General features: G+C 40.1%; 1 protein-coding gene across 1 annotated transcript; it reads right to left on the bottom strand.

Annotated features, from left to right (window-relative positions):
• Nucleotides 1-1,453: 1,453 nt before the first annotated feature.
• Nucleotides 1,454-27,632, bottom strand: NUDC (nuclear distribution C, dynein complex regulator). Its single transcript, XM_075195792.1, has 9 exons — nucleotides 27,421-27,632; nucleotides 18,906-18,983; nucleotides 17,590-17,784; nucleotides 16,207-16,275; nucleotides 14,432-14,551; nucleotides 12,769-12,963; nucleotides 6,559-6,642; nucleotides 6,297-6,415; nucleotides 1,454-1,733 (listed from the first exon to the last, which is right to left on the bottom strand). Exons 1-9 carry the CDS (start codon nucleotides 27,505-27,507, stop codon nucleotides 1,682-1,684), a joined length of 999 nt encoding a protein of 332 aa, XP_075051893.1. The 5' UTR covers nucleotides 27,508-27,632; the 3' UTR covers nucleotides 1,454-1,681.
• Between the last annotated feature and the right edge of the window lies 1 nt (nucleotide 27,633).

Here is a 27,633-nt window from a genome sequence, read left to right as displayed (position 1 = left end):
ACTATAGGATAGACTCCCTATATACCACTGGCCTGATTCATTAAGGAAAATTAAGTAAAAATTTGAATGTCTCCTGGACAAATGCATGATACAATGCAAGAGGTGCAAACTAGTTTTCTATTTTGCACATAAGTTAAATACTGGCTTTTTTCATGTAGCACAAATATCAACTTTAAATTTCAGTGTACAAATAAGCTATCAAGTATGTGTGCTACAGTAAAAAACAAACTGTATTTAACTTATGTGCAAAATAGAAAACTAATTTGCCCCCCTTGCATTGTAACATGGTTTTGTCCAGGAGACTACTTACTTAATTTTCCTTAGTGAATCAGGCCCCCATATTCTTTAATGTTCTATCAACATTTGTTTGATATTCCCTGGCAAGAGTATAATAATAATAATAATAAAAGGCATGGTTTAGTTCAGCAGTTCACAAAGTGTGCGCCGTGGCTCCCGGGGGTGCAGTGGCCAGGAAGAACAAAAAAAACCAAAACTTACCAATCCGGGGGCACCTGGGACCCAGCATCCTCCTCGCTTCTCACTCAAGGTCGGGCATAACGTCATCACATCTGACATATTCAATAAGAAGTGGCGGGAGAGAGGAGGATGCTGGGTCCTGGGCACAGTCTGATTGGTAGGAAGAAAGAAGGCCAAGCATGGTAAGTAAAGAAAGCGGAGGGGCAAATGAATGACGGAGGGCGCAGTATGATGATTTTTGTACATGGTTTTTGTTTGATCTTATTCCTCTTGATATTAGCTGTAAATTATTTTTTGACAGAAATAGAATTGAAAAAAATATTCTTTTCCCTTGGATTCATGTGTATTATTTTTGCAAATAACTTACTAAGTATTTCTGTCCTGACCTAAATACTTATTGCGTTATTTTGACCCAACTACTTATAAAACGGTACTGCTCGGTAATTATTTTGAAGGGGTGCCTTGAAAAAATTATGGAGACTAAGGGTGCCGCAAAATAAAAGTTTGGGAACCACTGGCTTCGTTACCACAAATACACAGAATCTAACTGAATCAGCTCTCCAGTGTTAAGTAGACAATTATCTCATCTGTAGACAATAGATGTTGCAAGGGCATGCTCTTAATAAAACATTGCAAATAGTTTCTTTAAGGAATTAAACAAATATATTTAAATTTAATATATTGTCAGAATGGATATTAGGCAGTATATTTATTAAGTGGCAGTTTGCTTTTATTTTTTAAAATGGCAAAGCCTATCTGGTTGTTTGCAACCACCAATTGATAAATATACCCCTAGGACTAGTTTCAGATTGATTCACTTCTATAAAATATTCCCCTTTTCATAAACACTTCTAGGTTTGTGTTGTTGTTTACATGGACCATACACTACTGAAACAAGTAAATGAGCAAACTGTGTCCTCTGCAGTTTTTTATATTCTAATAATTAGGCTCCCACCACACAAACAAAAAACAAATATTGATAATGAAATGCATGCAACAGCTTTATTTAGAGCAGAATGTATTGTTTCTTCCATTGTTGGAATGGTCATGCTTCATCCATGTAGGTGTGATAATACATGGTCCTTTCAGATTAAGCATTCACAAAACAAGCTAACATAATCTGTTATTTACCCCACAGTGTACTACAGTCCTTGGGGTTTATTATGGATTTCACTGCTTATGTAGAGCTAGCCAAGGAGAAAGATCAGCTAAATTTAGCTTTAGAAAAGTCCATCTCTGGGTGCTGTTCCATGAACCTAGAATAAAGAAACATGGTTGAATACATTTCATATCAGTCAGCGCCTTTGCTTACTGATGAGATTGCTATTCTGGATATCAATGAGGATCAGTTACAGGAAGACAAAATAACACAACCGCCTATCCTAATGAGGACCTCTCACCCACACACACACAACTGCATATGAAACAGGTAATGGAAACAGACAACACATGTCTACATTTTACAAAGAAGAAAAAAAAAAACAAATACATGAAGTCACCAAGAACCACAAAGGTGATTATTCGAATATGTATTCAAAATGCTATGGAGTAAAAATCAAAATACATGGAAATAACTTAATAAGCTGTGTCCATGATATTAAATATGTATAGCAGTACCAATCAAGATTCTCATAGGTCTTGCATCTCTGTTCAAAAATACAAGCATACACTTAAAGTAATGAATGGTCAGGTCACAGTTCATGCTGCACTTGCCAAGTATCTAAAGGAAGCGATAATGAAATATGTTTGTGAAGAGCTTCAGTGGAATCTGCACTATGCATGTGTTTGCAGGAGCCTGGTTGTCCATAAACTCCTTATTGTATACCACATTTTTTGTACGTGGTTGTGAGGCTGCTGTCTATTCATGAATATGTTTTCATACTTCATTTTGCGATACATTTGGTTAACGTAACAATTTAACAGTGCCAATTCTTTACTTTAAAGTGACTGCTAATGTATATTTGCACACTGATGCAAAATTATATATTAAAAATCATGGGGAAAATGTAATAAGGGCTGGATCCTTTCCATATATGTATTGTGTATTATAGCTACATGGTTTGTTTTATATTCATCTTACAGGGAGGGGCATACTTACAGTTTACTAACCATTAATTGTATTTGTTTTAACAACTGAACACTGCCATTAAGATTGTATACCTAGGCTCTACTGTTAATGTTAGGGTTCTCTACCTTCTCCTCTAGGAGAGGACACAGTGGTTTATGTTCCACCTCAAGAAGGCAATGCCAAGGCCAAAAACAGACAACTCCTCTCCCCTGGAAACCCTCTTTTGCTCCCCTAAGTATTTTTTTTTAGTGCCAGTTATTTAATGACCTTTCCAGTGCTGAATAATGAAGCATGAGAGGGGCACATGATATATCAATCACCTGCCTTCTACCAATGTGGGATTCCTACACTCCCACCTCTGTCATTGTCCACAGTCACAGTTCAAGTGGTACAGTAAGCAGATACATATGATATTTATTTATTTATTTATTTTTTAAGACTAGTTGCAATGATCCAAAGATGATCCTGGTGGGGTATTGGCATGAGACTTCCGCTCCAGAGGGCAGAACCAATAAGCTGCCAAATAGGGATGTTCTACAAGCAACAGGTTAGAAGTGGTGTACCATTAACAGTCCACAACTCTAGCAATAACTGCCTGTCACTCCAACAGCAGAGCACTGCCCCAGTGACTTGTCTGCCACTTCAACTTGCCTCAGCAGCCTGTGAGCAAGAGACACCATAAGTCCATTACTAACCGTGCACCCTCTGAGGAAGTAACCTCTTGGACAAAGTAGGAGCCTAAGTGGGCCTGTTTCTTCACTTGGTCTATGGACCAATTTAAAGCCTTCCAATCATTGCAGAGGATCCACAAACATAGATATTGGAATCAGCCTAGGATTAAGTCTGTAGAGGAGTTGTTGATAAATTCCAGAATTCTCCTGAAAGTACAAACACTCTTTCTACCTCAACCCCATATGGGCAGTGTTTCGTATGAGGCGCTGGTGGATCTTTTCTAAGGCAGGGAGGAAGGCAAGACTAGGCATAACAAGGATATGGATTAAGATAATTCAAGTTCAAAGCCTGAATCCAATTAGTCTCTTCTAATAAAGTCTGTCAACAGTGTCATCGGGATGGTTATGAACAGCAAAAAGGACCAGAGACCAGGCTCCAAATTCCTCATTTACAAAACAAATGCATCAGCTGACCATTTTTGCCATTTTTCTTGCCTCTGATCAGTGTTCGATACTTAGATGCAGAATCCTAAAGGGGACCCTCACAGACAGTAGGGGTCCTTGAAGGATTTACACTAGTCAACTTTCACCATTTTATTGACCTACAAGTGGCAGGAGCAACATCTAAAAGGATTACACAGAGGATAAGTCTGAGCAGAAAAAGATCATCAAGGGCACCATGGGTGTTCTTCTCCAGAAGCTAAACACAATTTTTGGTGCAAGAATGCCTTTCCTCTATCCCCAAGCAAGCTCCTCTCCGACAATGTAGTTTAAAAAGAGGTCTTCTTGACCTCCAAACAGGTGGACACCAAATCCACAGGCGACAGCAATTTTTCCTGACTACTAGCTAAGCCATGGTGGGTTTAGAAACAGTGAGAGCTAGCCTTGAATAATTTTTGCTATGTTTAACCACTGGAAGCTCAATATTGTCAACAGATCATCCCTACCCTCAAATGGTTTTCCTCTAGCCTAGGTTCACAGAGACCACAATGAATTTCTACCTGGTGCTTATTTTGGACCTAAACGCCTTCAAATTGCTTACATGGTGTCCATTGAAAAAAAACTATCTCCGAATCAGTCATTCAGGCTATGATAGAAGGGAAATTCTTGGCATCTCTGGTTATCAAATCCCCATTTGTGAAGGCTATCAGCACTTCCTGTTTTACATTCCAGGAGGTGCACTTTCAATTTCAAACTATCTTGTTTCATCAAGGTCATTGTCACCATGGCGGTGATGGTTGCCAAGAGTACCGTCATCCTGTCTCCTGGTGAAAAGTCAATATAGAAAGCTAGTGATCCAGCATCTCAAGCTAAACACCAAACACGCCTGACAAACACCTCCATACACTGTGGAGGCATTCCCAAAAGTGCACTTCCATTCACCCCTTCCAATTGACTCATGGGGTGGTGGTTTCCCCTTGGAGCAGGGAAACCCGCTCAGTCCCTGTTTGGCAGGTGGTCACAACAGATGCCAGCCATCAACTTTGGAGTGCGGTGTACCTTCATCAGCAGGTCCAAGGTCCAAGGAACAGTCTCCTCCCTACCAAACAACATCTTGGGACTCTGCGCCATTTATTTAGCACTTAATGTAATTTCTCACACCCCTGTCATGACCAAGGCATCTTTAATCCTATCATGGCAGCCTACATCCCTGGGGTAAACACCTTAAAAGAGGTAGATTCTTTTTAGTTGCCATTGCAGAGATGCAGGGAAATTGCCCCATCATCCTGAACATGTGGACATTTTGGGGGTCTACAAAGAGGTCAGATTTGAAGGGATTCAAATATTGACAGCAACCCAAGCTCAGACACTACTCGTATGACATTTAAGTCAATTTCCACTTTGATAAGCCAAGGCTTTGTCGACCTTCTGGGAATGAGGGTTCTACATTCTCCTCTGCCCTTATTTCTTCAGAGAGATCTTGAGTTAGAACTGGCCTTAAGCTCCCTCAAGGTGCTGATTTCTGCCTACCCCGTATTGTTTTTTAATAGTGCCCTGTCTCCTAGAGATAGAGCACAGCCCACTGTCTGCTCACCCTACATCAGCGGAAAAAGGTGTTTAGCAGTACAAGCTACTACACAAACAAAAATATAATTAAACGCTACTAGTTCAGCAAAAGTCCTCATACATGAAGCATCAGTTCTCAAACTAGATCTAGAATGCCTCTTAAAAAAATATATATAGGAATTATGGATGCTCCTACTGAAACAGATTCATCAAAACAACAAATTATTTAACCTCTTCAAGATCTGAAATACTGACCAGGTCCAGTTTCATGGTTTTGCTGGTAATAAGTTTCTCATTTCACCCAAACCAAATATTTTGTTCCAGCAGATAATAGGGTTGCTTTTAGTAACCTTAAAATACATAGCTTTTCATTTTTCCCACAGTTACTTTTACATATTCAAAGCAATACCAGACAATTAGCACAAAATGTGTTTGTCTAGGTCTTAGAGACACCAAATAATTTTAATTTTAATCAAGGCTTAGTGATTAACAGTGACATAAACAGGAATAGTTTATATATTTACTTAAAACAGGAGAGAGCTTTAGGAGTTAAAGTCCCCTATGGGTCTCCTATTTTTTTTATTATTAACAGATCTAATGCAAAGTGCATCATTTACAATTAGCCCTATTACAACACAGATCTAACAATGCTTTGCATGGGACAAATGATTCAGTTACCCCCTGCAAGGGCCCAGGTTATCCAACCTCAAGGAAATCCCTAGTGATGTCACATGATATCAATATGTCCTATGACAATGCATTGTGCAAACAGCATTCTGTTTTGAAAGGTGTAAAGATTGTGGGATCAGGAAGATAAAATATAGTTCCCATGGTCAGGAGATAATGTGGGGTCACAAGAGCACAATTCCTTTATCTCCATTATGAGATTAAAATGTCAATCTGTGGTACAGCACCAGCAAATATGATGCGCCTAAACTTCAATTTAGATGGAAGTGTAGAAAAGAAAAAATATTGCATGTGTAGTGGTTTTGAAGCCATATATCGGTACACACATTTCAACACTTCCATTTCATCCGTATTAGCTTTAAAATACACTTTCAAATAGTACTTACTTTTTCAAGATGTCCTGCTTTTTCTGCTCATCCGACGTTGGGAGACCCATTGATTTTTGTCTTTGGTCATACATCATTTTTTCTACCATACTGCGAGTTTCTCCATCTAAATCAGAGAGCTAAAGATAGTTGTACAGATGGTGAGCAAAAAGCTTTGATAAGAAAAATATTAGCTCCGACAAGGAGGTTATGGCACATTCATGTAAAAAAAATGGGTCAATCAAAAGTAGTTCTGCAAGCTCCTTAACCTTGGTTGGCATACCTTCGAGTTCTCAGGGTTAATTTTCTTGGTATTCATTTCTGGTTCTGTCTGGATAACACGGCTCCACCATTCCATTGTGTTGATCTAAAAAGACACTTTGCTGGTCAGGACACTGTAAAACTATCCTAACGTAATCAAGATTGATGGAAGCATACATAAAAATGAAATTGCTGAGTTGTTGAATAAAGAATGTATATGACTGAAATATGTACTTATGAAATGTTATGCAAAAGTAAATGCATTTCTTCCAGTTCTTAAAAACTATTGAAAATTATAGTGTCATGTTTATTTACTTATCATACATAACCATCTAGTAGTCTTCAAGTCCTATAATTTGATTAATCTAATCATGTGACAGATAACCCATAATATTCAACAAGAAAAGCCAACTTGAAGTATCCACATTTAAAAAAAAGTAAGTACCCCTATGATTCAGTAGCTTGTAGTACCACCTTCTGCAGCAATGCCCTGAACTAGTCGTTATCTGTATGAGTTTATCAGTCTACACAACGGGTTTACACATAGTTGCTTACTAAAAGAGAAAAATGAACAGCACCATAATATCATTTTGAAGATGGAAGTCTTTTTAGTCACTGCAATGATAGCATAGAGCACTCTAAGAAGAATCCAGTCTCAGAAGAAATCCGGTGCAGAGGACACCAGTAAAAATGAATGAATAATATAGTATCTATTGTTCTAATATGGTGATATAAGTACATTAAAATATACTTGTCAATTATAGGTGTTTGAACAGTGTTGTACATATCAGAGCTGGTCTCTCAGTATGTAGGGTATTACTCCATTTTGTGGATGTTGAAAAAGAAAAAATACAATACAATTGTGTACACTGTATACAATTGGTAATAAAAAATTAATCACAAAAGATACTCAGCTATTAAAAGGTGAGAAATAGACTTCAATACGTATACTGTGAAAATCTTCCACATTAAACATCAGAAATATTTGAGCGCAGAGTAACACCCTACATACTGAGTGACAAGCTAGCTCTGTAATTTATTCAACATCACTCTGTGAGCATGTTTTTTTTTTTTTTTTAAATTTAAGTTTTATTGAGTTTTACACACATATACAGGTTATACATGTACAACCAACAAAATGGCATGGTACGTTATTGACACTGAAAAAATGACATCTTGGCACCAGTCCAAAATGCACTCAGAGATCTGTAAAGGAGATATGTCAACCCTTACACATACCTGCTAAATAACCATATAGACATTAACATATAGACAAAGACAAAGGAAAATAAGGGAAGGGAAGGGGGGATCACATTAGAAGGGGGGGGTCTGGCAAAATTCCTCATTTAAGCTTCAGTTTAGTTTAAAGCTCTGTCAACCTAGTAGATTATGTATCTGCCGGGCACACAACGCTCCCAGATGGTCCACATAACCAAACCCACCCTCGGGTGCAAAAATGGGGAGGAACAAGACCACTCAATCAGTCAAATTTGAGATCGGGGACTCTGGAGAGTCCAGAAGTTTTAACCATGGAACCCAAGTAGCATAGTATAATTCAAACGAGTCTTTGGTTGACAGCTGCATCTCATCCATGATCCTATAGTGTTCCAATCTATTAGACCAGTCCCGGATACTCGGAGGAGTGGTTGATCTCCATTTCACCGGGATTACTGCCTTCGCTGCCGAGATAATAAGTTTTAAAAGAGATTTTTTTAAACTTGATAGGGGCATATCAACTTTATTTAACAGCCAGAACACCGGAGTGCTGGGTACGTTTTGACCCAGCAACTTCCGCGTGGTGCTCACCACCCGGGACCAAAACGTTTGCAACACGGGGCAGTCCCACCAGATGTGCAAAAGAGAACCATAACCCTGGTTGCATCTCCAACAAGTATCGGGCACCCCGCGGAAGACTTTCGCCAGTTGCGTCGGGCATCTGTACCACCTGGTAATTACCTTATAGTGGGTTTCTAGGATTGACACATTAGGAGAACACGCGTGAGCTGCCTGAAATATTTTAGACCAGTCTGCCTCTTGTAACTCAACCCCCAAATCTCTCTCCCACTCCTTGGTGAATTTTTGAGGGGATACGAATAGATGTTCTACCAGGAGCTTATATATAATTGAAAGGGGATGTGAGGGACCTGGCGACCTAAAACAAAGAGATTCAAACACCGTCAATCTCCTAGAAGTGTGTTGTTTCGGGAGGCCCTGTGACAGGAGGTGTTTAATCTGTAGGTATCTCCAGATCTCTGCATTAGGCAGCTTCCATTTGGATTGGATCTCTGTGAATGAGAGAACCCCCAAAGCACCCACCAACTGGCCGACACGATGGATGCCTGCTTGGGAGGGAACATTGGGTTATTACATAATGGGGTCAGTGGGGAAATTGAAGAGGAGATACATGGAAGGGCTCTAAGCTTAGACCATTTCGCTAACGTGGGACCTAAAGTAGGATGAGCAATCTTAGGAATACTGGATAGCCAAAGTAATGTGTCAGCCGGGGAATCCAAAGAGAACGACTCAATTTCCACCCAATGTTTTGACCCGACCCTACTAGTCATCTCCATAATTCTAACCAAAATTGCTGCATTGTAATAAAAAGAAAAGTGAGGAAGTTGCAGTCCTCCCAGGTGTCTTCGTCTAAATAATATTTCATGTTTGAATCTAGGGCGTCTCCCACACCACACAAATTCGCGCACCGTTCGTTGGATGCCCTGAAACCATGAGTCCGGCACGTGAATCGGTAAAGTCTGAATGAGATATAAAAGACGTGGAAGGACATTCATTTTGATTATGTTGACCTGGCCTATCCAAGAAAAATTCTTACTCTGCCACTCCCTCAAGTCAGCTCGGATCCTGCCCAAAAGTGGTCTGAAATTGAGATCATAAAGACATGTGAGGTCACTAGGGATTATCACCCCCAGGTATTTTAATTGGGAAGTGTGCCAGATGAAAGGAAAGGCGAGTTTCAGCCCCTCTACCACAGAAGCTGGGGTCTTAATATTCAAAGCCACCGACTTACTATAGTTAATTTTAAAATTAGATAACACGCCAAACTTTTGAAACTCCCTGACCAAATTTGGTAAAGAAACAACTGGATTGGAGATAATGGCTAAAAGGTCGTCTGCAAATAAGGCGAGTTTATGCTCTTTCTTATCAACTTGTATGCCCGAGATATTTGGGTTGGCCCTGATAGCTCTTGCCAACGCCTCCATACACAACACAAAAATAAGTGGCGAGAGCGGACACCCCTGTCTGGTGCTGTTGTTCAACACGACTGGCTCCGACAAGTCTCCATTTATTTTAATCCGAGCCGTAGGTTGTCGGTAAAGTGCCAGAATTCTGTCAAGACCCACCAGCCCCAGACCCAAGTGTTCAAGGATCCCTCTAATAAAAGGCCAACTTACTCGATCAAAAGCCTTCTCGGCATCAGTGGACAAGAGCATTGACGATGTTGTTGAGCGAGAGGCCAGGTGAATCAGGTCTATCACCTTGGTAGTGTTGTCTCGAGCCTCTCGACCTGGGACAAAACCCACTTGATCTGCGTGAACAATTTCTGGGAGTAGCACTTTTAATCTATTTGCAATAAGTTTTGCGTACAGCTTAATGTCCACATTGAGCAAGGAGATAGGCCTATAGCTCGCACATTGGGAGGGGTCCTTTCCCTCTTTAGGGATCACAGTTATATGTGCTTCTAAGCTCTGAGAGGAGAAAAAAGTATCCCTGGAAATCGCGTCGAAGGCCGACACCATCAGGGGTATCAATTTGTCTTTAAAAGACTTGTAGTAAGCAATGGTAAAGCCATCAGGGCCCGTAATTTTACCCCCAGGTGTAGATTTGATAGCCTCCCTTAGCTCCCCCTCGGTGAAGGGTTGGTGAGCATGTTTTTACCGTACATACACTATATGTACAAAAGAATTTGGCCACACTGTCAATTATTGAATTGAGATGCTTCAATCAGACCCGTTGCCAGAGGTGTATAAAATCAAGCACCTAGCCATGCAGTCTCCATTTGCAAACATTTGTAATATGGATAGTTCTGAAGAGCCAAGTGACTTCAAGCGTGGTACTGTGATAGGATGCCACCTTTACAATAAGACTGTTCGTGAAATTTCATCCCTGCTGGATATTCCACGGTCAACTGTAAGTGATATTATTAGAAAGTGAAAGCGTTTAGGAACAACAGCAACTTGAAACGGAAGACCAAGTAAAATCACAGAGCGGGGTCAACGACTGCTAAAGCGCTTGGTGCGTATCAGTTGCCAACGTTGTGCAAATTCCATAGCTGAAGAGTTCCGAACTTCCACTTGCATTAATGCAAGCACAAAAACTGTGCGGTCGGAGCTTAATGGAATGAGTTTCCATTGCCGAACAGCTGTATGCAAGCCTCACATCACCAATACCAATGCAAAGTGTCAGATGGAGTGGTGTAAAGCACACAGACACTGGATTGTGGAGCAGTGGAAATGTGTTCTGTGGAGTGACGAATCACGCTTCTCTAGTTGGCAGTCAGATGGACGAGTCTGGATTTGGCGGATGCCAGGAGAACGTTACCTGCCTGACTGTATTATGCCAACTGTGAAGTTTGGTGGAGAAGGGATAATGGTATAGGGCTGTTTTTTAGTGTTTGGGCTAGGCCCCTTATCTCCAGTGAAGGGCAATTTTAATGCTTCAACATACCAAGTCATTTTGGACAATGCTATGCTTACAACTTTGTGGCAAAAGTTTGGGAAAGGTCCTTTTCTATTCCAACAATACTCTGCCCCAGTGCACAAAGACTTGGTTTGATGAGTTCAGTGTCACAGAACTGGACTGGCCCTCACACAGCCTTGACCTCAACCCCCATCGAACACTTTTGGGATGCACTGGAACAGAGATTATGAGCCAGGCCTTCTTGTCCAACATCAATGCCTGACCTCACAAATGCTCTACAGAATGAATGGCAGAACCACTCCAACATCTTCTGGAAATCCTTTCAAGAAGAGTGGAAGCTGTTATCACTCCAACTCCACATTAAAGTATATGTATTTGAATACAATGTCATTACAGTCCCTGTTGATGTACTGGTCAAGTGTCTGAATACTCTTGTCCATATAGTGTATATCACCATATATCACATTATATTATTCTCCCTTTTCCTGAGGCCCTCTACCCCAGATTTGTTCTGAGACTTTGGATTCCACTCCTCCTTACAACACTGCTTGATTGTAGTGTTTGATGGCATCTGTTTATGCACAGTTCTCTTAAGGTCCCATCACAGCCAGCAGCTCAATGGGACTGAGGTTTAGACAGCCTTCCATTTTCCTTTAGAACACTGTAGTGCAAAGAGGGGCTTGTGATGCATTCAATATTTGAGAGGGCTCTGGGGTTCTGCGGCAGCAAAAGAACCAAAAGTCATTACCGTATTGTTTGCTTGTATGAGACTCTTGTTGAGATATGCTGTGTTTGGTCTTACTCCACGTCTTTATTGGCAAAAACCAAACACCGCCACTTTGATTTAGGCTATCCAAAGGACATTATTCAATAACTTTCTTTTGTTCAAATACAACTTTACAAAAAGTTGTTGACATAGCCTGCAGTTCCCTGGATGTAGCGTCTGGGCTCTTTGTGATTTCTCAAAGCATCATGTAGTTGGGTCTTTAGCTAAACTTGCTGGGGAGCCCACTCCTGGAAGCATGGCAACTGCCTTCAATGTTTTCGATTTGTAAATAATCTCACTGTAGAATGACTGACTTCATACAGTTTGGAAATTGTCTTTCTAATCCTTACCAGACTGATGAGCAGCAAAAATTGCTTCTCTGAAATAATTGCAGAATCGTTTTCTTCTTGGTATTGTGCTAAAACAAGCCTGAATGCTCCAGACCAAACTACCAAATATTTAGCTTTTATATAGAGGTGGTAGGATTTGTTAATAATCACATAATAAACTGAACTTGATTAGCGGTATCTGTCACAAATTATCTTTACTGATATGGAAGCAGTAGGGGTGTACTTGCTTTTCCCACACATGGCTCCTTCAAGCTGGTTTACATTTTGTTGAATAAATAATGACAAAGTAAAATTAGTTTTGGTTATTTGTCACATGAAATTACATTTATTAAAATGTATAAAACTTAGTGATGACTAGATGATTGTTCATTACGGCCTGTTATGTAAAAACACAGATTTGAAAAATATTGTGCTTTATATTTTCACATGACTGCAAGTCGATACCAAACTTTCTCCTCACCTTTTCTAGATGAACAGTTACCACTTTGCCATCCTCTATTAGCCATGAGCAGTCCTCTACTTTAACATCATTATAAAGCTCGCCATCCACCACAGGTTTCTGGCCTTTCAACCCAATACTGAGCCTTCTACACCGTATATCCACTTGCACATCCTTACTCTTCAGGCGGAAAGAAACGGGGAATGGAATAACCAACTGTAGGAAAAAGTAAGCAAATGATCACTTGCACTCAATAATCTATGTAGATTCCAGACTTGTATATGAAATGTAGTAGCTTAACCCAGATAACTAAAGTATACCTTTTGGAGTTGGCCTCTAACGGAAGGGCAACATTTGGCACCAACCTTTGTTTAAAAGAGGAAGGTTTTGCACTTCCCCCTTAACAATGTTAGGAGGAAAGTGCTTCTCTCACTAAGCAGTCAGTGACTGACAGCATGGCTGACTTGCTTTGCACTGTATGGATTGGACAATACTAAAACAGGGGAAGAGCAAGTGATATCACAGCAACACGGTATCAGTTTTTCAACCTGCATCAGATTCCATGAAGACACTGCTCTGAAGATATGGGAGGGATTCAATGGTTAGTAGTGGGGAGGTAATGCTTTATTTCTTAACACTGTTGCAGTGAAATGTCAAGTTACAACTAAATATTTTTGGGATGAACATATATACATCTGCTAAATGTTCTTTTGTAACTATTCGAGGTTTCTAGAAAACTGGCAGCTCTGCTTCAATGCTCAGGAAACTTTCACTTGCTTACAAGTTAAGAGTAGCACTGTGCCAGAGCAACTTCTTCATGGCTTGGAAATAAAGCTGCTGTAGTGTATTCTGTTTGCATGAGGAATCTTTTCTTTGGAGACAATGTGAAATAAACAGTAGGCACCTGGGGCACTGCCTGTACATGAAGAAAAATGGGACTGCACCGTATGCCAGGTTGTGTGTGAAAAATTACCACTTTGCATAGTATTTCCACTTTATGCACACAATGGAATGGTAGTTACAATGGAGAATTTCCATAATCACTAGTACTTATAGGGCTTGTCCACTTTTGGGCAGACTTCATCGCCTTAGAGCATAACTCCGTAACAGAGATAACGGCTCTTGCAATTCCCCCAGGGGTGTGAACTATTGATGTCCTGGCTTCAGATGAAAACACAGGACCCGATGAGGATGGGTGGGGGGCTATATAAAACACTGAATATGTGCATACTATAAGGAATATCTTTCGACCCTGTAGCACGTTCGTGCAGTCAGAAGATGACAGCACACACAGGCCGATAATGGTCATCTTTCAACCACCATCTCCAATAGTGGTCCAAATCGATTTTTTGGATCAAATTACCAGACTTGGAGTGTGTGGCCACAACAACCGATAAGTCCAACCAAATGCGGTCCGAAAAGACCTATACCTGTATCCCAGCATTAGTGCAATCCTGCAATTTCAACATTCATCGCAAACTTTCCTTTTAAAAATAGTATTTTGAGCATGGTTGTTCCAGGTGCAAAGTTTGCACTCAGTAGCTGGATTTGCTCCTAACTGTAAATCTGCCCCATAGTTACAGATGATAGCTAGCCTTCAGAAAAGAAAACACTTCAGAGGAACAAAAATGTATGTGTGTGCACATTAAACATGATTTTCCCTGTATAGAGATTTATAACTTACATCAACTTCTGAGAGGGTCTGTGTCCAGCGGTAGTGGGGAAGGTCAGCTCCATTGCCTGAATTTGGCTTGAGCTTCCCTTTGTCTTTTTCATCTTCTTCCTCATCCTCCTCCTCGTCACCCTGCACAGTGTAATAACAATGTTCATTTTCTATGATGCTTTAGACAGTAAAAAATAAATCAAAGCAATTAATCCTCTCTTTACACCAAATTGTAAGAAAGGACCAGGCTTGGAACAATACAAAAGGTAGAAGGGGTGGGGGTGGAGGGAAAAGCCTGGCAGAGTTAGGGCTGACAATTTTTGCTACATATCTGGCTAGACCAATCTACTATATAAATGCCTAGTGGCGTGTGTGAAAAAAAAAAAAAAAAAAGCTGCAGCGCCACCTGCTGGGCAGAGTTATACACTGACCTATATATTTCTTGAAGGAGAAGTGACAGTTGGGAGTGGTTGGTGGTTGCCGGGGGTGACAGTGGGGAGTTTTTAACACCTTAAGTAGCTTGATGAAGGATGTGGTGATGAAGGATGAGGTGATGGAGAAAAATGATGAGGTGGCGACATGTGGACAAAACCACGTTAAAAAAGGGCACTTGCGTCGGGAAGTAACGCTCTTCCCCTGAGGAGGCCTGGCCTAGCCCCAAATGCATGACAAGAACCTTTTTAACACCTTAAGTAGCTTGATTTGACTAGAATGCATGAGTATCATGCACGGGTTAACTTGTATGTAATATGTAGCACTTAACCTAATGTATCAAAGCTTTATTGTCCTATAAACTGTCAGCTTGCGAGTAGGGACCTTGTACCTCTCTGTCTGTCTGTAATGCCCAGTCTTGTTTTATTACTGTGTTGTCGCCAATTTTAATGCGCTATATAAACAAGTGTTAATAATAATACATCCCGATATATGACACTCCGTCCAAAATGTACATTACTCTCTAGCATTTTACCTATAATGTAATATTCCCCTCACAGCGTCGGCTAAAAACCAGGACAGGGGAGTTCGGTTGAGGCCTGCTGAGGCTAAACCACCCCATCCCCCATTGTAGACATGTGTACAACATTTATTGGCCAAATCTTTACTTACCAGAATCAGCAGAGTCCCGGGTAACAGGGCTAAGTTATTACAAGATTTTTTACAGTAAGTAGTAGCGCAGTTTTAAATAATTGTTATCTCTAAAAAGTCTAACTTTTATACACAGGGGGAATTCAATTCCCCCCGAATGAGTGCGGCGTTAAAACTATTACCGTTATTACGGTAGTTTTAACCCGGCTTTCTGCTCGACAGCGCCCTGAAAAAGTTGCCGTTGAAACTACCGCAATAACGGTAATAATGCGCAGGCCACGTTACTTTTACCCGTAACGCGGCCAATTTAATTCCCCCCACTGAGTCTCACCTGCTAAACACTTCATGTAGTGAGAATTCATCAGTTACTTAATTATCGGCTCACTAGATGAACAGTTCAATCAGGGGAGATTCAGTTCCATGTAAAAGGTAATATGCAATATGTACATTGGACAGGACTGGGTTTCCAGATGACAAGTGAAATAATTATACCACCTGTGGTTCTGTTACAATGTGTCGGTCAGTAATGAGTACAACTGAGCTCCACCAAATAGATATGGAAAACATGCCATGGGTATGCCAGCTTTAACATTTTTTTGTGCATAAAACAAAGAAAAACGAAAAAAAATATGCCTAATTTAAAATACAGTTACAATATAATGTGAGTATTGTCTAAACACAAGTGCTTAAGTAAATCAAGTGCCTTACTTTACCTTTTGAATCTCCTGTTTTTCACCAGTCCCACCAATAGTCATCGCTTGATTTTGCTCTCTAGCTTTATTCTATCAATAGAAAATTATAGTGATGCTGATAAAAAAATGTAACAGTAGATATTGTAATATACTGTCATTAAAAGCTGGGGAGGTGCAGATAATATGGGTGGGGTACGGCATATCGATGCCGAGTACCCCGACAACACTTACCCCGACATGAGGACTCCGTCATCGCTGATCATTGGGAAGGAGCCCTTCGACTACTCTTCAAAGCGACTATAACCAATCACGATCAAGTAAGAAGCCGGCTCCACTTCATGTCGTCATTCACCATGGCAACGGTATTATCGCTGTTGTTAAGGGGGTAATGTAAGTATGTGGTCATGTACAATGTAGAAGGCTTTGTAAACTACATTGTATATGGGCGCATACTAACATTACCCCCTTAACAGTGATAATACCGTCGCCATGGTGAATGACGTCATCTTACTTGATCGCGATTGGTTGACGTCGCTTTGCAGAGTAGTCGTCACGGCTAATCGTCCGGAAGGAGCCTTTCGGAGTCCTCATGTCAGGGTAAATCCTGTCGGGGTAGTCAGCAACAATATGCTGACTACCACCGAGATAATATAGTTATGCAATGTACAGCACAAATAGGATTATTAATCATCATTAATTTGTAGTAATAATATATTTCTTATATACATTTGAATTACTTATTTTGTCATTCGTTTGGGAATATTTGTTAATAAAAATTGTTTCACTTTTGGTTCCAGCCCCTCCTAGCATTTTGGTATAGGCAGTATAATCACAGTTTAGTGCAAGGGGATGTATATGCTAAACCTGGTTTATGTTATTCCTGTGTTCTATAAGCAAACACAGGAAGTTGTGTCTGCCACTCTTCTGCAGTCCTGTCATATTTGTGCTACTCAGGACCCTGATTATGACCACCAATAACTACATCATACCCACTTGGCCACCCCAAGCACTTTAGTATTGTACAAGGATTACAACATATCAATGAGACTGACCAGAGGGCTCTGGAATGTGATACAGGGATTATATCATATAATGGATGCTAAACTCTGCAGGGCGACTTCTCAATAATATACATTACAATCTGAACATTTATATTCTAAAAACAGAAAGTAGGGCTACAGTGCCTTAAAGTAATATTGGGTATGAATTAAATTGAGAGGAAAAATTACCAGGAGTAATAACTAGATCTGTGCAATAAATCATAAGGTTGTTTTAGGACAGGAAATGGTAAATGAACTGAAAGGTTGCAACAGGTCAGAGATTGCAAGCTGGTAAATAAACTAATAGCTTGTGTACTACTTCCAATTTATACTATAAAAGTTCAGATACTCCTAACATCATTACCTGCTCAATTTCCTTTTGAAGTTTATCAGCTTCTTCGTCAGTAAGCTCAGTGATTCTTGGCTCACTAGGCGCCATTGCTTTCTGCTTGGCCACTTGCTCCCGCTTTGCAGCACTGCGCTCCCGCTGTTCAGCCTCTTTCTTTTCCCTGGCTGTGCTGGCTAGTTTATTGTGATGCCTGAAAGCCTCATTGATTAGCTGGAAAGAAAGAAATGAATACACTAATCACCTTTCTAATCATTTGTGAGAAGCGCCTCATGCCCCCTGTATAAACATTTATTTTTTTTTTAAATCCAGTATTTTTATGATATAAACATACTAAACAACAAAAAGAAAAGAAAAACAATCGCATACATATCGGAATTAAATGACGGAATTTACAAGATTACATTAAAGCATAATAATAAATGTGCTATATTCATCCAGGATCATACATCGTAAATGCTTATACATAAGTATGTTACACATGCAGGGTTTATTACATGGACTCAGATACTTATTATAAGAACTGCAGTAGCCATACATTTAAGTAGATAGAGCATCTGTACTAGATGACATAGGATAGAATGGAGACTCTAACCATCTGTACCAGATATTCTCAAATTCCTTCAGAGCCTGTCTGCTAGTATAAACAAATCTCTCGTGCCTTATGGTGGTATTGACCAGTGCCTTCCAATTTTTAACCGTGGGACTCGTCGGGGCCAACCACAGCCTCGCTATACAGACCTTAGCCAACATCAATAACTGTGAAATGTACATTTTTGTCAGTTTATTAACTTTCCCCTTCAATCAGAGCCCAAAGAGACAAGTGGCCGGTGAACTAAGAGACACTTCAATTCCAGTAACCTGAATACATCTCCTGATCCTTCGCCAGAAGATTTGTATACATGAACACTCCCATAGAAGGTGCCAAAAGTTAGCATTGATCGAATTGCATTTCGGACAGTTAGGGGTAGCATCCGGGCGAAATTTTGCCAATCTAATAGGGGTAAAGTAGGCCCTGTGTAAGATAAACACCTGTATTTGTTGAAATTTTAATGATGAAGTATAACCTTTAGTACTGTCTGTAACCATTTCCCACTCCTTGGGGTAAATGTATCAATATGCGGGTTCTTCAACACCCGCGTGTTCAGCCTCTTCCGCGATTAAATTTCAAGTTAACTTCCCTTTACAATGCAGCGCCGCTTGAAATTTAATCGCGGAAGAGGCTGAACACGCGGGTGTTGAAGAACCCGCATATTGATACATTTACCCCCTTGTCTGATAAAGGGCCAATATCTATTTCCCACTGAAAACATTTTTTTAAAACATTTTTGTACCTTTTCAGCTGCTCCACTTTCACCACCCACAAAGAAATCCGTTTTTCGCCTTAGGAAACTGAAGAATGTGTTTATTAGCTGAAAAGGGAATTGACAACAGGTTACAGCTATGAATTTATAATGTAATAATCTGCAAAGGTAATAGCTACAATGTTTAATACAGGGACAAGGAAGGGACATGTCTAAAGAGAGGTGATGGCACCAACACTTACATAGTGTATAATGTATAAAATATCCCCAAAATGGCATAGTGGAATCTTTCTTAGAAGTTGAATCCAAATTCAGGTGTGGATTAGATTTTGGGCTTGGTTAATAGAACAAACAAAATAACCCACAAATAAAGTCATTAGATATGCAGAACATCATGTTTAGAAAAAAATACAAAACGAGGCTTACGAAAAAGGTGCAGATGTGAGACAGAAAGAAAAAAGGACCCTGCTCTCGAGAGCAAAATTTCCTTTATTAAATAAAGGTTGGGAAAACAGAAGCTATTGAGAAAGACATGATGATCCCTCTTTTTAAAGCGATCTCCCCACAATGGTATGCCATTTGAATTGTAAAGCGTAATGGGGTGCCAGGAGTGAAAACATGCACTAAATAATTTATTTAAAGAAATATGTGTTTCTTTACCTGGTAATCACAAGACAGACAATACATAAAAAGGGACTCTTGTTTGAAAGTGGGGACTAATGCCTTTCAAATGTTGGTGCTCTCACAAATTTAGCAAAGAGAGAAATGGGAGCCAGACATTTGGCTTCCTGTCCCCCATGTATTTGCATAAATATTATGGGTTTTTATTATTTGGCAATCATGGTTAATAATGTGCCACTGTTCTAGTTAGAGTTGCTTTGTTTCTTATTTAAAAAGAAAAACAAAAACAAGGGTGTCCCTCTTTATTTTGGAGCTGGGGTAAAATCAGAGCTCTTTTAGAACCCCCATCACCATATTCTTTAACATTATTCATTGCCTACTGATCAGCAGGCATTACATAATGGCACCCTTGTTTGAAAGGGTGGCTTTCCCTTTACAAACAGGGCACCCCTGAGATTTTCAGAACCAGGAATATGGAGACCAAAGCTATGAAAGAGCCTTCCTCTACCCCTGGCCTTTTCAGCACTTATTATCTAAGGGACGCACATGTGACATCACGATGTGTGCACACACACAGTGCAGCAGGTCTTTTGCCACACCACTACAAGTAAACCTACTTATCATGTTTGAACAATAACTAGAATAAATCAAATAAACTAAAACAAACAGCATGGGAAGTTTGCAGATGCTAAGAAAAGAAAATATCAAAATAAGTAATATGTTGTAAGTAGGTACAAAGAACGAAATACAGTACAATATAAATTACCATTTGGTACAAAAGACTAATGAAAGAGAGGCATTACAATTTCATTACTTATTTCAAAAATGAAGATTAATTTAAAGCCTATAATACTATACATGGGTTATGTCCAAGACTCGTTCCAAAATCTTGAATAGTTAGTCTTGCTAGCGTTTTCCATTGTCTAGCTATGAGCAGTCACACAGTTAAAATAACATGCAGGACATATAAAGATTTCGATATCTGTGGATGAACCAGCTACAGGAGATATAATTTACGAGTAAAGAGAAGCTGTCTATCCAGCACAAGTTAAAGTGTATGAGTGATTACTCTCACATAGGTTTGTATTTGGGCACAATTCCATATGTGGTAAAATAGACAAAAGACTGCAATCTAGTTTGAGCTGCTAAATAATAACGAGGCTGAAGTTAGCTTCTTATTCGGCCAGCTTCTTATTCGTTTCTAATTCATGCTCCAGCTTCTTATTCAGAAAAGCTTATTTTTAAAGGATTAAATCAATTTGGATCACTGATTTCACATCAAATTAACACTACAGGGGGGTCCCTTATACAATATGCATTTTCATTTCGCCTCATCCAACAAGGTTATGGGCATGAAATCAGGGGGCAAAGTCACCATATTTTATCATTTTGAATAAGTAGCTGCAGTTTTTCAAGGGTTAAATGCCGTTGGGCCAGCAATTTGACAGTGGGAATCAACACAGGGTGGTCAGTTACATATAAAACATCTGTCTTTTGCCTGGCCCAACGCTGTTTTGGGCATGCAATCAGGTGGCAAAGTGGGCACAGATAGCATTTTTAGCATTTTGAATAAGTAGCTGAAGTTTTTCAAGGGTTAAATGCCGTTGGGCCAGCAATTTGACAGTGGGAATCAACACAGGGTGGTCAGTCACATATAAAACATCTGTCTTTTGCCTGGCCCAATGCTGTTTTGGGCATGCAATCAGGTCTACCCAGAGGATAGGGAAGGCTCATGGACATCGCTGGGCTATGATGCAGGTTTTTTAGTTAATATGGAAGTCAGGCTGGGCTGGTAGATGTGCATATTCGTCACTCTCCAGACCTCACGGGGTTCACCTTTTTTAGAGGTAGAAGTAGGTCAAGAATAGATTTTTTGCTAAAGGGAGCTCTGTCACATCAACTCCAAAGTTGATGGCAGTAGAGTTCTCGGATCACGTTGTCTTTGAACACTTCAGACACCCATCAGAATATCAGAGGCCTGTGGCGTCTGAACTCCAGCCTTCTGGATGATGAGGAGGACAGTTTTTTAGGGGCTTCCTTGAAACCCAAGAAACACTTTTGGACACTCGTTGGGCTAGGCCAGAGTGGTGGGAGGAATTCAAAGGAAGAACTCGGAGGTTCTTTAGGGAACTGGTAGTTCAGAGGAATTGGATAAAAAAAGAACGTCTGCCATGCCTTGAGACGGAAACTCGATTTCCTGATTTCTGAGGGTGGAGATAGTGGGGAAATCTCTGGCTAAAATCCCAGATAAAAGAGTGACAGTATGACCGTTATGCCTCTTTGGTTTTGGTGCAGGGCTGAGAAGTGGGGTAAGTACCTTCTGGCGCTGGATCAATCTAAGGCGTTTGATCATGTCAATCATGAATATCTGTGGGCACTTCTCGAGAGGTATGGTCTGCCAGTGAGGTTGGTTGATTGGCTACGTACCATTTATAGGCAGGCCGAGAGCTTCCCTCTTGTAAATGGTTGGGTGGGTCCTACTTTTGCGGTGTCATCTGGAGTCAGACAAGGTTGTCCCTTGAGCCCTCTCCTCTATGTATTTGTGATTGATCCTTTTATCAGGAGGATTGAGAACGATGCAGTGAGGGGAGTGCAGCTGGCTGTGGATGTTTCCTTGAAGGTAGCGGCCTACGCTGATGATGTCACAGTCGTCTTGTCAGACATGGCCGAGGCACGTGGCATTGAAAATCTAATCTGCGAATATTCTGAGGCTTCGGGCTCAGAGATAAACTAAGAAAAGAGTGAAGTTCTCTGGTTAGGGGAGGTAGGACAGCAGTTTGTCCTTCTGGATGCGCTCCCTCAGGCCAGTCAAGAGGTTAAAATCTTAGGCATTCTATTTGGTTTGGGTGATTATGCCCAGCGAAATTTGGAATTGAAACTGGCAGATGCCGCCTCTAAGATGGATAACTGGAAGAAGTGGAAGCTGCCCTACAGAGAACAGATTGATTTGATCAAGACTTACTTGATCCCAATTTTTTTGTACGTCAATTACATATGTCTGTTGCCAGAATCATTAAGGGTCAAGGTCAGTTCTTTGTTCTTTCAGTTGTTATGGGGGAACAAGTTGAACTTCATTAAGAGGAATGTGACCTACAAACCAAAGGATGAAGGTGGCCTGGGAATGGTAAACACAGTGCTGTTCTTTAGTACTGCCTTCTTGAAGCTTCATCTCAGGAGTCTCTTTTTGGAGTCTCCCCATCGGTGGGTAGCTGGCTTTCGTGTTTTGGTGCACCCCTTTCTCAACGCATGGTTGGATGGGGGTCCTGTAAAAAATCTTCGAGTTAAGCATGGATACCTCCCGGCCTATGTGGTTCAGGGTTTAAAGGTGACAAGGAAATGCCAGATTGAGGTGGGTGAGGCAAAAAACTCCTCTAGAAGGGTGTTGGAGAGGAGGATTTTGCGTACTCACTTTGATGTGCCCCTGTTACTAAAGGATTGCCCAGGTGATATGAGCTCGAAGGGTCTGTTTTTGGTGAATTCCGAACGGATTCCTCCGAAGTTTAGAGATCTCACTTGGCTTGCATTTCACGGGAGGCTCTTTGTTAAGGGGAACCTGAAGCATAGGGGTGTCGATGATCGTGGTTGTCCACGGGAGGAATGTCATGGGGAGGTGGAGACAATGGACCATTTCTTGCTTCAGTGTCCTTTTAATATAGAGGATAGAGGTTTACAAGGGAGTGACCCACGCCTTAGGCCTTCCCTGTCTTTCGGGGCTTAGTTACCCTGAGTGGATGTATGGAGCGCTCAAAAGGTGTGGGGATTTTGATTTAAGCACTCGTTTTTTAGTTAGCGTAGTTCTTAGGTTTTACACATGAAGCGCACAGTGTTTAGTGTCCATTAGGGGCAAAATCCTTCCCTGTAGTGAGGTGGTGGATAGTATTCTGCACGAGGTTTGGATAATAAGGGAAATGGAGAGGGGCCGGATGGATGCTGCGAGCTGGGGTAGATTTTGGCGGGGGCTGAGTCCTCTCTAAGCGGTAGCTAACACCTGGCAGTCTCTCCATTCCTGGCTATCTATCCTGTTTTATCACTATTAGATTTTGTGGAAACCCTTTTTTTAGTAAGGTTTAAAGTTTACATTTAAAGTTTGGTTTCATTACCTGACAGTAAAGGATGTGTGGGTGGTATTATAGATTGGTGGCGGGGTTGCAGAATATTGTGCTAAGGGTTGGCCTGTTTCTGTCGTGAAAAGTTTTTGGATTTGATTTGTGGTTTTTTTGTCTTTTTTTATATTTGTGAAGTGGTGTATTAGTTGTTTTGTGGTAGGATTGTAGTAGAATTGTTGTGTGGAGGTTTGTTCATATTGGTCCTTTTTACCCTTTGGATAATGTATATAGTTTATTTTATCTTGGACAAAGTGATATTGGATTTATTTTTGTTGCAATTTTTAATAAAAACAACAACCCTTGAAAAACTGCAGCTACTTATTCAAAATGCTAAAAATGCTATCTGTGCCCACTTTGCCACCTGATTGCATGCCCAAAACAGCGTTGGGCCAGGCAAAAGACAGATGTTTTATATGTAACTGACCACCCTGTGTTGATTCCCACTGTCAAATTGCTGGCCCAACGGCATTTAACCCTTGAAAAACTGCAGCTACTTATTCAAAATGATAAAATATGGTGACTTTGCCCTGATTTCATGCCCATAACCTTGTTGGGTGAGGCGAAATGATAATGCATTTTGTATAAGGGACCCCCTGTAGTGTTAATTTGATGTGAAATCAGTGATCCAAATTGATTTAATCCTTTAAAAATAAGCTTTTCTGAATAAGAAGCTGGAGCATAAATTAGAACAAATAAGAAGCAGGCCGAAAAAGAAGCTAACTTCAGCCTCGTTAAATAATATGCATGTCCATATTAGATATTTGTTTTACTGGGACTGTGTTATAAAACTGCATTTCCAATGCATGATGGAACTGTGAATATCAAAGTAAAGCATTTGCTGGTACCCACTAAGGATCTTGTGAGAGCCCATCTCTTTCTCCCTAAATAAAAGTCCAAAAGTTGCAATTGCATAGCATTCCCACCTGGGACAACAACCAAGTTAAATTAATTCTCAAAGACCCTCATGGCCACAGATGGTAGTAAAATAATAATGGGAACCACATAGTAGATGATGTACCGCTTCTACATGCCCTGCAGACCACTCCAAGTCATGTGGTAATTCTATGTAAAGAGGAAGACTACATTATCAGTATCTTGGCCACAGTTTTAGTGAACCTACAACTTATGAATCCAGTGCCACGGCTGAGGTCTCACTCTGTGGCTGCAACAAATTGTATAATGCTGTATTTCTACAGCAAGTATACAAATGAAAATAATGGAATGCTAGTTTGGGTACAGAAGTTGTTCTGTAAGGTAGCATAACTAAGACATGGTTGGGTTCCCCACTATATCAGTTGTGTGTAAGCTCTTGAATGAGCTGTAATTGGGCAACTTAAAAAATATATACATTTAGTTTAGGCAGCAAAACCATCAAGTTGGGGGAGTTTGACCATGCAGTGAGCTTTCGTTTTAGATGTCTGTAACTGGAGTTTGATTGTCTATAATGGAGTTAGATTGTCTATAACTGTTAAGTTTGATATAATCAGCAGTACTTAATCCAAGAGTATTTAAATGGGTCTTTCCAGGAATGATAATAGGGAAGTGTAAAACTGTCCTTGACCTTTGTATATGCTCAGAAAAAGTAGATTTGGCCCAATTACTAATCCCGAGAAGCTGCCAAATAAGTTTACTGCTGTCAAGGTTTGAAATGACACCTGGGGATCTGACAAATTTATCAGCAGGTCATCTGCATACATAGATTTTCACCTCAAAGATTTTGAGGCAAATGTCTAAGAGCTTTCAGTGCAATCATTTTAAAATGTTTGTAATGTGTCATATAAAATGAAAGTTTTTTTTGGTACAGCTCAGGTGATTATTTTTTCGGATTTTATTGGAACAATTTATTTGATTTAACAGCTATATAATAACACCAAGAAGGGACACTTTGTGGTGATATCTGAAGGCAGTGGATATGTATTCCTCTAATATACCTGCTGCCTCCGCTCACTGCCTTGTTTGGAGCCTGTTTAATAATACCATAAGTAAAATAGCTTGCAGTACCCAATCTAACCTATATTTAAGAAAAAATGGTCCCGTTTAAATAAAATAATAATAAAAAAAAAAAGCATATTGTCATGTTATTTTGTTTCACTTGTCCTCACAGGTTTCAAAATTACAGTGCGCAGAATTTGGTGCTCTTAGCAGAGTAGTAGCTATATGTTTAGGAAACAATGAAAAGTGAATATTTACAATGGATTTAGAGCTGTTATATAGTGCATCGATGGGCTCGTCTCCAGCTAATCTATACATTGCATGATCAGCTATACGTTTTTTAATAATCCTATTGTGTATTTGTTAATGCAATATGATATAGAAAAAAATGTGAAAGTGTTTTATTTATCACTTGCATAGGAATTAACAATGTCCAGTACATATTTAGCATACAATCAAGTCCATAAATATTGGGACATCGACACAATTCTCATATTTTGGGCTCTATACACCACCACAATTGATTTGAAATTAAACTAACAAGATGTGCTTTAACTGCAGACTTTCAGCTTTAATTTGAGGGTATTTACATCCAAATCAGGTGAACGGTGTAGGAATTACAATGGTTTCTATGTGTGCCTCACACTTTTAAGGGACCAAAAGTAATGGGACAAACTAAACAATCCTACATCAAACTTTCACTTTTTAATACTTTGTTGCAAATCCTTTGCAGTCAGTTACAGCCTGAAGTCTGGAAGGCATAGACATCACCAGACGCTGGGTTTCATCCCTGGTGATGGTCTGCCAGACCTCTACTGCAAATGTCTTCAGTTCCTGCTTGTTCTTGGGGTATTTTCCCTTCCTGTCCTAGGGATCACCAATGGTTTTTCCAAAGTAAACTGTCAACCAGACTGCCCATCACACAGGCCACACATTCTGTCTTCTGCAAGCTCTAACAAGATTATGGACACTTGTTTTGGTTTGTACAGATATTTAATGCCTCTGTTGTTTTACTAGTAGTGCAGCAAATAATCTTATATAGGGAAGTATTTTCAAGATGAATATTTCCCATTTTTGAATAACCAACTTTGTGGGTCCAATTAAAACAAAACCAAATATATAAGTTAAATTTCCCATACCTTGACTGAATTTGAACTGTTCTATTAACTAGTGTACAAGTTGTTACTGTCTGCAAAACGCATGTAATGGCTCTTATGGGCAATAGGTTGCAAAAGATACCCTTGGGAACATTGCCCTCTACAACATCTCTGGGAGGCCAGCACAGCATAGACAGATCTTAAAATAGTGATCAGTAGAGCATTAGAAGAACTACACTGTCAGGCTTCACATCTGGTCAATACAGTGCTTAAAGTGAGTACCAAAATGAGCAACAGGATCAATGTGAGAACACACTACTGTGCAAAAGATGATTCTTCAACCACTGCAAGTGTACACCTTAAAAAAGGTCGTCATGTACTAGACTGTGCACAGCAAACATAAATGTATCTTAAATATAGTCTGTTCTGAGAAGCATCTGAAACTTGTACATATATTAGTAAACATTAACTGTCTTATGCAATAAACTCGTACTTTGTTTCATGAACCTTTTATAGTTAAATTTTTATAAGCTTATAATTTGATACTTATTTGTACAATTACGTTAATGTTCATGAAGCTTAAATATTATTGTTTAGTGTGCTTTTGACGCATTGGGGTCTTATATATTGTATTGGGCCTGTAATATCACTGATCAGTCCTCTAGCACTGTACATTTGTGGACGGGTGTATGGCGCTGGTAAGGATAGTGAGGGGGGCATCAATGAATGATTTTCAGTAGGACCCGTGTAAACAGATGAAGAGTATGTAACCTAGTATAATCCGCTCACCTCCTGCACGCCTCCCTCGTGTTGCTGAGCCATAGCCAGCAACATCGTATCAAAGCGCTCATCGTCGGAAACATTTACCGTGGCCATACTGCTCTGTCCAGCACACGCTACACAGGTTCCGGGTCTACAGAACACTGGACATCCTTCCCGTTGCGCTCGGCCAATCAGCGCAGCTATAGCACTATACTGAGTGAATTGCTATAGCGACCTAAC

The sequence above is a fragment of the Mixophyes fleayi genome, chromosome 2 (assembly GCF_038048845.1).
Source record: "Mixophyes fleayi isolate aMixFle1 chromosome 2, aMixFle1.hap1, whole genome shotgun sequence".
NCBI classification, from domain to species: domain Eukaryota; kingdom Metazoa; phylum Chordata; class Amphibia; order Anura; family Limnodynastidae; genus Mixophyes; species Mixophyes fleayi.
The sequence above is the reverse complement of the archived record's forward strand: the minus strand, read 5'-3'. Positions and strand labels throughout refer to the sequence as shown.

What these genes read in the sequence shown, in the direction of transcription:
- NUDC (XM_075195792.1), bottom strand. Translation starts at nt 27,507, where the DNA reads ATGGCCACGGTAAATGTTTCCGACGATGAGCGCTTTGATACGATGTTG. An exon ending in TAACTGTTCATCTAGAAAAG is followed by an intron (nt 6,643 to 12,768) that starts GTGAGGAGAAAG and finishes GTGTCTTTTTAG; the next exon opens with ATCAACACAATGGAATGGTG. An exon ending in TTAACCCTGAGAACTCGAAG is followed by an intron (nt 6,416 to 6,558) that starts GTATGCCAACCA and finishes AACTATCTTTAG; the next exon opens with CTCTCTGATTTAGATGGAGA.